The sequence below is a fragment of the Chiloscyllium punctatum genome, chromosome 46 (genome assembly GCF_047496795.1).
Source record: "Chiloscyllium punctatum isolate Juve2018m chromosome 46, sChiPun1.3, whole genome shotgun sequence".
Classification (NCBI taxonomy): domain Eukaryota; kingdom Metazoa; phylum Chordata; class Chondrichthyes; order Orectolobiformes; family Hemiscylliidae; genus Chiloscyllium; species Chiloscyllium punctatum.
This window is the reverse complement of record NC_092784.1, coordinates 55,658,972-55,671,159: the sequence shown is the minus strand read 5'-3', so window position 1 is coordinate 55,671,159 and position 12,188 is coordinate 55,658,972. Positions and strand designations below refer to the sequence as shown.

Genomic DNA, 12,188 nt, shown 5'->3' with positions numbered 1-12,188 from the left:
ATACCAGCCTCCACCACTTCCTCTGGCAGCTCATTTCATACACACACCACCCTCTATGTGAAAAAGTTGCCCCTTAGGTCTCTTTTATATCTTTCCCCCTCTCACCCTAAACCTAAGCCCCCTAGTTATGGACTCTCCCCACCTCAGGGAAAAGGCCTTGTCAATTTATCCTATCTATGCCCCTCATGATTTTATAAACCTCTATAAGGCCCCCCCCCCTCAGCCTCCGAAGCTCCAAGGAAAACAGCCCCAGCCTGTTCAGCCACTGTCTATAGCTCAAACTCCCCAACCCTGGCAACATTCTTGTAAATCTTTTCTGAACCCTTCCAAGTTTGACAACACCTTTCCTACAGGAGAGAGACCAGAATTGTACGCAATATTCCAAAAGTGGCCTAACCAATGTACTCTACAGCTACAACATCACCTTCCAACTCCTATACTCAGTACGCTGACCAATAAAGGTAAGCATACCAAACCAGAAATGAATGCAGTATTCTACAAGTTCCACTACAGTGGTGGGATCTAAACTCATGTCCTTTCAGCTTTAACCTGAGCATCAGGATAAATATTCCCATGATATTAACCCGAAACATTCTAACCAGCCTTGAAGCCTGCCTGATCTGCACAGCTCTCTCTGACATTCAGATTGCAACAGGATCTTGGTCAGATGGACCAATGGGTCGTGGCGTTGCAGTTGGAGTTTAATTTAGATAAATGTGAGATGCTGCATTTTGGAAAAGCAAATCAGGGCAGGACTTATACACTTAATGGGAAGGTCCTAGGGAGAGTTGCTGAACAAAGAGACCTTGGAGTGCAGGTTCATAGCTCCTTGAAAGTGGAGTCGGAGGTAGATAGGATAGTGAAGAAGGCATTTGGTATGCTTTCCTTTATTGGTCAGAACATCAAGTATAGGATATTGCCAGGGTTGGAGGGTTTGAGCTATAGGGAGAGGTTGAATAGGCTGTGGCTGTTTTCTCTGGAGCATCAGAGGCTGAGGGGTGATCTAATAGAAGTTTATAAAATCATGAGGGGCATAGATAGGATAAATAGACCAAGTCTTTTCCCTGGGGTGGGGGAGTCCAGAAGTAGGGGGCATAGTTTTAGGGTGAGAGGGGAATGATATAAAGGGGACCTAAAGGATGACTTTTTCATTCAGAAGGTGGTGTGTTTATGGAATGAGCTGCCAGAGGAAGTGGTGGAGGCTGGTATAGTTCCACCATTTAAAAGGTATCTGGTTGGCTATACGAATAAGAAGTGTTTAGAGGGATATGGGCCAAGTGCTGGCAAGTGGGTTTAGATTAAGTTTGGGTATCTGGTCGGCATGGGCGAGTTGGACCGAAGGGTCTGTTTCCATGCTGTGCATCTCTCTGACTCAAGGGTCACCAGACCTGAAATGTTAATTCTGCTGTCTCTCCAAGGATGCTGCCAGACCTGCTGAGCTTTTCCAGCAATTTCAGTTTCAGTTGTTGTTGAAAAGGAACCAGCTTTGTTACAGACACCGATCTTAAAAACCTTTTTGTCTTGTCTCTGTTCCTGGTAGATGGCCTCAGCGAATGATACCAAGCAAGTGCAGAAAGATGCTGCGGATCAGAATTTTGACTACATGTTCAAGTTGCTGATCATTGGCAACAGCAGTGTTGGAAAGACCTCATTTCTGTTTCGGTATGCAGATGACTCATTTACATCTGCCTTTGTCAGCACAGTCGGTATTGACTTCAAAGTGAAAACTGTCTACAGAAACGAGAAGAGGGTGAAGCTACAAATATGGGTATGTTTGCAATGAACTTATTCTGTTTGACGTTTAATCCTATCACACGCTGATACTGATGTAACGAATTTGGCAGCAACAGAGTGACAAGAAATTCAATGCAAATCTACAATTTACGACAAACATCAGTTTCCACCTTTCCTGTCTGGAGTCTTTTTCTGTCCAGATACGGAACCTCACTGAGGAAGAACTCTGTTCTTGTTTTTGAAATAATTCCACCACCAAATGAAGAACTCTAATCTTTTTAAAAAACAATAAACACAGTGTTTTTAATTAATGTGTCTCATGGTGGATAGATCTTGAACCTGGATGTGCTGGCCCAGAGGCCGACCACTATGATACAAAAACACTTTTATAATTAGTGACAAACACTGTTATTAAATACAGAGGAACCTCAATTATCCGGCATTTGATTATCTGAATATCGGAATATCCGGCAAGATCGCAAGGTCCCGATGCTCGGCTAACTATGTTTTCCAGCAATTCGATTATCTGGAATTTGATTAACCAAATGAAATACTTCCCGCCGTGCCCTTCAGATAGTTGAGGTTCCTCTGTACTGGGAGGTTGACAGAAGAGTGTACATTTGCTTTGATAGTGTAGTTATTTTTTAATCAGCCTGTTCAAACACGCTATGATACATTTCTGAGAAAGGTGGGACTTGAACTTCTGGCCCAGAGACTGTAACACAAGAGCTCCCCTTTGTAAATATTTTAATCAACCTGTTATGGCACACCTCTGGAACGGGTGGGACTTGAACCCAGGTGCTCCTGGTTCAGAGACGGGGACAGCACAACCAAAACAGACCTAAGAGCTCCTTTCTTTAAATACAAAAGTGCCATCAGCTCTACATTTTTTTTTGTAGTGAGTTTTCTTTCTCAGATATTTATTAGGGATTTGCATTTTGGGAGGGTTTTCTGGCAATGCCTGTCAGAGGTTTTACATCTACCTGTGAGGGTAAAGTGAGTCTGATTTTAATATCCAAAAGTCAGGGTGTGTCACATTAGGTTTTGTTTCTCTGATTTCGGAATGGGACTTAGAACGGTCACTGCAACCCAAGATTTGGTGTATTCTGGTTATACTGCTGGACTCTTATTCCAGAGGTCTGAACTAATATTCCAGAGACGAATTAAATTCAGAAAATATTGCAAGCAATTCTGGTCTCCTTACTTTTGGAAAGATGTTGTGAAACTTGAAAGTGTACAGAAAAGATTTACGAGGATGTTGCCAGGGTTGGAGGGTTTAAGCTATAGGGAGAGGCTGAATACGCTAGGGCTGTTTTCCTTGGAGTATCAGAGGCTGAGGGGTGACCTCATAGAGGTTTACAAAATTATGAGGGGCATGGATAAAATAAATAGACAAGGTCTTTTCTCCACGGTGGGGGAGTCCAGAATTATCGGGCATAGGTTTAGGGTGAGAGGGGAAAGATTTAAAAGTGACTTAACGGGCAACCTTTTCACACAGAGCGTGTTGTGTGAATGGAATGAGCTGCCAGAGGGAAGTGGTGGAAGCTAGTACAGTTACATTTAAAAGGCATCCGGATGGGTATATGAATAGGAAGGGTTTCGAGGGATATGGGCCGAGTGTTGGCAAATAGGACTAGATTAGGTCAGCATGAACGATTTGGACCAAAGGATCTGTTTCTGTGCTGTACGTCTCGATGACTCTGAGTGTCTGTGTGAAGTTTGCACATTCTCCCCGTGTCTGCGTGGGATTCCTTCGGGTACTCCGGTTTCCTCCCACAGTCCAAAGATATGCACATTAGTTGGATTGGCCATGCGAAATTGCCTGTAGTGATGTGTAAGCCATCTATTTACAAATCTTAGGTACTAAAGTAGAGAATTAAGGGGAAAAAAAGCTAAAAGTTCTAAATTACAGTTTTTGACAGTATAAACCAGAGAGATAAAGTTAAAAAGTGGTGAGATAGTGGGGTTTGGAAATCAAGGGGTCGTGGTGGTCAAAAGGTCCATGAAGACTAAGTTGTCAGGGGTCTCCCCAGCTCTGTTTCTAAGGCATGTCTTTGTTGAATGGGGTACGTTCAACAACAGAATAGCAGTGAAGCTACTGTATGGCAGTAATCAGTCGGAGGTTTGTCCCTGTGACAGTATCGGCAGCAGTGCTGGGTGCCACTTGACTGTTTGCACACCTGGTGGTGGGTCTTGGCAGAACCCTTGCGCTATTTGTCACAATCTGCGGCTGCTACGATCCTGCCCATTTGCAGGATTTACACTGCAGCCACGTGACTGCAGAGAGCACTCCAGTGTTTCAGGTGTCGGCCGTCCAGTGTGACTGGAATCCAGGAAGTAGCAGCAGACAATGCGTGGAGGTCCCATCCATCCGCCCAGAAAATAAACCTGTTATTGTCCTTGTCAATGGGCGGGTGTGCAAAATCCGGGCTGACTCACTTCTTAAACACTCGTAAAGCTGAGTGTATGCAGTGAAAGGGAGGGGAGGTGGGCGATGGCTGTGGGAAGGAGCTGTTGTCTTGCATAGACCTGAAATACAATACCTGGCTCCTTCAAGTGAGCAGCTCACTGCTGGAATAAATGAGATTATGTTTTGCTGCGTGCTTTTTGTTTAACTGGTTTGTGACTCTCCTGTTCTCTGATGCCTCTGGCCATGTGCCCAGTTGTCATTGGTAATAACTCTCTACAAAGGGGCCAGTACTGGCAAATTGCAGTTCATTCATTCATTACCAGTGCTGATGCAGCGAGGGAAATTAATCAAAAATATCTGGGAAACCATGGCCTCGACTATTGTTGGCCAGAAGGCTTAAACTTGTTGATGTCAGGTTTTTGAGAGGGAACAGGTTTGAGGCAAATTGAGTACTGTTGCTATGTGAGCAGTGAACCATAGTTATAGGAAAGATGGATATGGGTTCGGAATTCATAAAAAAAACAAGCAAGAGAGATTCCAGTTTGAAGTTACTGAGATTACCACACACCATGCAGGGTGTTGAGTGGAATTCCTGAGGAAGGGCTCATGCCCGAAAAGTCGATCCTCCTGCTCCTTGGATGCTGCCTGACCTGCTGCGCTTTTCCAGCAACACATTTTCAGCTCCCTCTAAAACATCCCTGGTATTGCTCGAGAACTGGTTTCAAAAATTTACTCTGGTGAAAAGTGGCCTTTGAAGTGTAAGTTTAATGGAACATGTGATTTCTGAGATCAAAACTGTATTCCGAAGACTGTACTCTTCAGCCCCGTATGGTTTGTCTTCAGAAATTGCAGTTGGAAGGCCTTTGTTGTTACGATGAGTGCGTTCAATATTGGGGCGGCATAGTGGCTCAGTGAATAGCATTGCTGCTTCACAGCGCCAGGGACCCGGGTTCGATTCCAGCTTCCGGCGACTGTCTGTGTGGAATTTGCATGTTCTCCCCATGTCTGCGTGGGTTTCCTCAGGTTTCCTCCCACAGTCCACAGATGTGCAGGTTAGGGTGGATTGGCCATGCTAAATTGCTCATAGTGTCCAGAGATGTGCAGGCTGGGTGGGTTGGCCATGGGAAATGCAGGATTACAGGAATAGGATAGTTCTGGGTGGAATGCTGTTGTGATGGTTGGTGTGGAGTCGATGGGTCAAATGGCCTAATTCCACACTGTAGGGATTCAATTCTGTTCTATTTTGGAATGTATGCAATCTGTTACTGTTCACAACAGCATTGTGTATTGGGTGAGACGGTGGCATACTGGTGATGGGGACCCAGATGAACACTGCTCACAGGTGGTAACTGGTGGAACTTAAAACTCATTTAAACATGAAAGCAAAAGCTGGTCACCATCAATTGTCTCAAAAAAGCCCGTTTGTTCGTGTCCGCTATTTTAGGGAAGGAAATTTGCTATCCAGACATGATGTGGTCTACATGCGACTCCAGAACGTCCCACAGCCAAGTGTTTGGCACTTAATTGGTACTAAGGGCAACTAGGGATGGGCATTAATGCTGTTGGCCTTGCCCAACAATGCCCACATTTCAAGAATAAACACAAAAACAAATTGATGCTCATATTATGGCATCATCTCTTTTACGAACTATGATAACTTGCAGTTATAGTACACAATGTGACTTTAGCTATCACTACAAGAATAGAATCCCTACAGTGTGGAAACAGGCCATTCGTCTCTTCAAATCCACAACAACCCTCCAAAGAGCATCCCACCCAGACCCACCCCTCTCCCTATGCCTATAACCCTGTATTTCCCATGGCTAACCCACCTAGCCTGCACATCCCTGGACACTATGGGGCAATTTAGCTTGGCAAATCCACCCTAACCTGCACATCTTTGGACTATGGGAGGAAACCGGAACACCCAGAGGAAACCCATGCAGACACAGGGAGAATGTGCAAACTCCGCACAGACAGTCACCCAAGGCTGGAATCGAACCCAGGTACTATGAAGCAGTAGTGCTAACCACTGAGCCACTATGCTGCCCGGTACAACACAAGGGCCCTTTACTCTAATGCTGACATTTGTAGATTTTATTTTAACCAACCTGTTCAGATGTGTTACAACACACCTGTGGACTCAAACTTGGGTTTTCTGTCCCAGAAGTAGGGTCACTATCACTGCACCTCAAGAATAGTCTATTTCAAAGAGCTTGAACACACCTCAGGACTAGTTGGGACTTGAACCTTGGGACCCCCGGCCAAGAGGAAAGGACGCTGCTGCTGAACCACAAGACCCTCATATTTGCTGACTTATATAGTTAGTTTGATATGGGGGAATTGATCTGGATATTGGAGGAAATGTTCTAATCTTTGTTCCTTTTCTGATATGCTAGCATGGACTGATTGAAAGGTTGAATTACCCAATCCCAGTTCATATTTGCTATCTCTCAACTTCAACAAACTGATCAATAAAGTGCTGGCTACTGGGTAAATGAGAGACAGCTGTAGACCAGCCATGTTTAACAACTTAACACTGATCTTATCAGTTTTAAAAATAGAGAGTGATCATGATCCACCAGCTACTGACTTAACTAACTCTGCGTGCAAACATTTCAATATTTTTGAAAGTCTTGAATTAAATTTGCATCTGTTACTTTTATTATTGATATTGTAATGTTTTGAGACCAGAGTAGTCTCCTGGTTTGCAAAATGCTGTGTCTGTCAAAGCAGGAACATGGTTCAAAGGAGTGTTGACAGCATTTTGAGAATGTGAAGCATAACAATCGAAGGTTTGATCCAGCCTGTCCTTCCTGAAAGAGTTACAGTATTTCCTACCCATCTCCCGTGAGGGACCAACATTAAAGAATAAGGCCATCTCCTGAAGAGCTACACCAGATTTCCTAACCTCTCAAAATCACCCTTAGCCCATGTAATGAAACAAGGATATGCATTTATACAGCGCCTTTCATGACCACAGGATGTTTCCCAACACTGTACAGCCAATGGAGTACAATTGAACTGTAGTCATTGTGGTGATGTAGAAACTATGGTAGTTAATTTGTGCACAGCAAGCTCCCACAAACAGCAGTATAAAAATGATCAGTTAATGTATGATGTTGATCCAAAGGAATGAATATTGGCCTGGATAACTGCAGAGCGCTCTCTGCTTTTCTTCAAAATAATGCTGATAGATCTTTTACATTCATCCGAGCGCTTCTATTCCTTTGATTTCTTTATTTATCTATTGGGTGACACAGTGGCTCAGTGGTTAGCACGGCTGCCTCACAGCGCCAGGGACCTGGGCTCGATTCCAGCCTCAGGCGATTGTGTGGAGTTTGCACGTTCTCCCCGTGTCTGCATGGGTTTCATCCGAGTGCTCTGGTTTCCTCCCACAGTTCAATGAGTGCAGGTTAGGCCAGGCAAAATTACCTGTAGTGTCCAGGGATGTGCAGGGTTAGCCATGGGAAATATAGGGTTACGGGGTGGGGTGGGATTCTATGATCCAGATGTACTCTTACACATACAACTGAACAGTTTTTGTTTCCCTCCCATTACCCATGGTATCTTTTTTTCTCTATTAACCACTGCCAGTAAATCCCTGGAGTTCCTCAACTGAATAATTTATGTGCAAGTGCCCGCTGAAGGCAATGCAAAGCAGGAAGGGGGAAAGGGCTAAATCAAAATGAAGTTGGAAGGGGTCACTTTAATTCGACATTTCATCCGAAAGATGACCAGCCTGACAGTGCAGCATGCCCACAGTGCTGTGCTGGAATGTTCACTCTGTCGTTGGTGCCGTGCCTGTGAAGTGGTACTATCACTCCTCAGGCAAAAAATCTCGGAACTGAACAACAGCCAACATTTGAAGTGCTGGTCAGTGGAGACCAAACTCGTTAGGGAGTTAATGTGCAATCAGGCAAGCTTTATAATAACAGGTGATGATTTACTGAAAGACTTTGTTTTTGTCTTTTGAGTAAATTTGCAGTATTCATAAAATCAGAGAATTGTTCCTGTGCAGCCAGTGGTGTCTACACTCTCAGCATTTTGACTTTGTGCCTGTCTCATGCCTTTTCCATGTGCCCCTGTGTGTTTCTATCCAAATACTTATTCAATGCTGTCTTGAATGTCTCTATTGAACCTGCCTGCACCACGCTTTTCCAAACAATGCATCGTAGACCCTCGTGACTCAGAGTGAAAATGATTTTTTGTAACTTCACGTTTGCTTCTGTTGGAGTACACTTTAAATCTGTGTCCCCCCCCACCACCCCGATTCCCAATTCTTTTAGAAGTGGGAACAGTTTCTCCCTATCCACTCCGTCCCCTACACCTCTTTAGGGTCAATGGTTCCAAATTCTGCAGCCGATCCTGACAAATGAAGTTCTGTATTCTTTCCCTAGCACAGAGAACAAAATGGGGAGGCATTAGTCTAGAGGTATTATTATTAGACTATTAATCCAGGGACCCAGGTAATGTTGTGGGGACCCAGTTTCAAATACCCCCATGGCGAAATTTCCACAATCTGGAAATAGGAGTCTAATGATGATGATGAAACAATCATCAGGAAACACTGACTAATAGCTTTAATAAGTTGGTTAGCTCACATGGTTAGAGCATGGTGCTAATAATGTCAAGGTTGTGGGTTCAGTCTCTTCACTGGCCAGGTGCGTCATTTGGATTTGAACGTTGGGCTTCACACGTGTGCGTTTGTCAGTGCTTGTCCTGTAAGGCGGCACAGTGGCTCAGTGGTTAGTACTGCTGCCTCACAGCGCCAGGGACCCAGGTTCAATTCCAGCCTCGGGCAACTGTCTGTGTGGAGTTTGCACATTCTCCCTGTGTCTGCGTGGGTTTCCTCTGGATGCTCCAGTTTCTTCCCACAGTCAAAACACGTGCAGATTAGGTGAATTGGCCGTGCTAAATTGCCCATAGTGTTCAGGGATGTGTAGGTTAAGTGCATTAGTCAGGGGTAGATGTAGAGTAGGAGGGTGGGTTACTCTTCGGAGGGTCAGTGTGGACCTGTTGGGCCGAAGGGCCTGTTTCCACACTGTAGGGATTCTGTATGTTGGAGATCACGGTGGGTCAGGCAGCATCCATGGAGAGAAAGCAAGCTAACATTTCGAGTCTTGATGACTCTTCATCCTAGGATTTGTCTAGACTCGAAACGTTAGCTTGCTCGATTTCCAACACATTTTGTTTTGAGTACAGATTCCAGTATCTGCAGTAACTGCTCCTTATTTCCCGAGCAGTCTGTCTGGCTGGATAGTGAGTGATCATTCTCAAACCCCCGACCACAGTTAGACGATGTGTTACGGGGAACCCACCCACTCGCTTGTTTTCCCCGCCTCTAAGCCACTGGGCGTTGGGTGGGGAGTGGAGAAGGGGAGCTGAAATCAGCAGGCCGAGATCTGTCATTCTCCAACGATAGCCAACTTCACTCTCTGCCTCCATCTCTCCTTGGAGCCAGAAGGTGGTGTGTTCAAATTCCATTCCCGTGTTTTGTGCTCCCAATTCAGGATGGAAAACAGAGCAGTATTAACGATGTGGTACCTGCCAGAAATTAATTGTTTGAGATGTTAAACCCCGGCTCCAGCTGGTGGATGTGAAAAACCCTATGATGTCACTTCAAAGAACCTCAGGGAAGCTCTCTCATGTAACTTGTTGAATATTAATCTCTCAAACATCTTTTGCATAAACAGATATTGTTTGTGTGAGTTAACTGCTACATTTATTACGTTATAACAGTGACCACTAATGTATTTTATCGATTCCAAAGTGCTCTGGGATCGTTGCAGGTCATAAGGGATGCGAGAGAAGTGGAAACCATTGTCAACACCTTGCTCGGTTGTCTGTCTCTCTCTCACCAAGCTAAGAGCTTGGGATTGAATTCAAGAGTCGTGAGGTGATGTTGCAGCTGTACAGGACTTTGGTTAGGCCACATTTGGAGTACTGTGTGCAGTTCTGGTCGCCTCACTTTAGGAAAGATGTGGAAGCTTTGGAGAGGGTGCAGAGAAGATTTACCAGGATGTTGCCTGGAATGGAGAGTAGGTCGTACGAGGATAGGTTGAGAGTTCTTGGCCTTTTCTCGTTGGAACGGCGAAAGATGAGGGGTGACTTGATAGAGGTTTATAAGATGATCAGAGGAATAGATAGAGTAGACAGTCAGAAACTTTTTCCCCGGGTACAACAGAGTGTTACAAGGGGACATAAATTTAAGGTGAAGGGTGGAAGGTATAGGGGAGATGTCAGGGGTGGGTTCTTTACCCAGAGAGTGGTGGGGGCATGGAATTCGCTGCCCGTGGGAGTGGTAGAGTCAGATTCATTGGCGACCTTTAAGCGGCATTTGGATAGGTACATGGATGGGTGCTTAATCTAGGATAGAAGTTCGGCACAACATCGTGGGCCGAAGGGCCTGTTCTGTGCTGTATTGTTCTATGTTCTATAATGTGTTTGTGCAAAGCCAGACATGAGGTTACCTAGTAACAGAATAGATACTGGGTTTAATAACACAAGCTGCTTTCACTGGAGCAGGTTCCAATCTTCTCATTCGGTCAGTAACTGCTGTCTTACAGGTCAATGGGCCAGAACTGAGAGAGTAGGATTGACCTTGGGACCTTTACGATGCTGTACTTACAGTTATTAACAAACACTCAGTGCTGAGGGATGTTCCAAAACCATTTAACGAGTTTGACTTCCCCCTCTGTCACATACAGTCAAAAGCATAATATGGTTTAACAACTGATAGTATGAAGATTTGAAGCATGAATTGTTTAAGTATTTAAATACAATCTTATCAGTGATTGATTAAAATAGTATTATAACCAACAATGCCTCAATGTTAACCTAACCCACCCAGCACTGGGTTATGATTTAAAATATTGGGGTGGCTCAGTTGTTAGCACTGCTGCCTCAGCACAGACCCAGGTTCAGTTCAACCCTTGGATGACTTCTGTGTGGAGTTTGCACATTGTCTCCATGTGTGCGGGGGTTTCCTGTGAGTGCTCCAGTTCCCTCCCACAGTCCAAAGATGTGTAGGTCTGGTGGATTAGCCGTGCTAAAATTGCCCTTTGGTGTCCAGGGATGTGCAGGCTAGATGGGTTAGCCATTGTAAATGTGTGGTTATAGAGATAGGGTGGGGGCGTTGAGTCTGGGTGGGATGCTGTTCGGAGGGTTGAGTGATTTTATGATATTCATGGACATTTCGTAACATGACCACCTGTCCCACATTCCCGCCATTGGCTGTTCAATAGGTCCATCCTCTCATTGCCCAGCCCTCCCTTGACCAATTTTAAACCAAGCACTCCAATTGGATGATTCTCGACTGTCTGTTAGTCGGTCCTTTTACCGCATGCCCAGGATTTTTATAAGTGATAGCAGAGTATTTTGGGAAAAAAAAGCACTGTTACTTTTTTCTTCAGTGCATGTGTGATTGTTCTCCTGGGAGTTTTTGACATCTTCGAGACTTCAGCATAAATCCTGAAAGGTTGACAATCACTAATCCGCCATATTGGTTCGAGGCAAAAGCCTGCCTTGCTAGGCCCAATGCACATCATTTACTTGACTTGGTTGGTTTGACACATCTGTACACCTGTCCATTAGGTTAGATTAGATTAGATTAGATTAGATTACTTACAGTGTGGAAACAGGCCCTTCGGCCCAACAAGTCCACACCGCACCCGCCGAAGCGCAACCCACCCATACCCCTACATCTACCCCTTACCTAACACTACGGGCAATTTAGCATGGCCAATTCACCTGACCTGCACATCTTTGGACTGTGGGAGGAAACTGGAGCACCCAGGGGAAACCCACGCAGACATGGGGAGAACGTGCAAACTCCACACAGTCAGTCGCCTGAGTCGGGAATTGAACCCAGGTTAGATATTGTGTCTGAAGAAGGACTTGTCAGAGTTGGATGGACTATAGTAGCAACTAAGTTGGGAAGATACCAGGAAAATAGAGATTGAAGTACTGGTAAACAATGGTTATAGTCCCATGAGATCAGGATATTTAAAAGGTTTTCTTACTGAGGCATTTTGTAAAAAAT

The 12,188-nt window shown here is 44.8% G+C and overlaps 1 protein-coding gene across 2 annotated transcripts in view; it reads left to right on the top strand.

Annotated features, from left to right (window-relative positions):
- rab3da (RAB3D, member RAS oncogene family, a) overlaps window positions 1-12,188 on the top strand; it is a 57,864-nt gene that overhangs the window by 26,640 nt on the left and 19,036 nt on the right. For both annotated transcript variants that reach the window (XM_072564311.1, XM_072564310.1), the window contains exon 2: window positions 1,541-1,768. In XM_072564311.1, coding sequence (XP_072420412.1) covers window positions 1,541-1,768 — 228 coding nt within the window. The remainder of the gene's footprint in view (window positions 1-1,540; window positions 1,769-12,188) is intronic.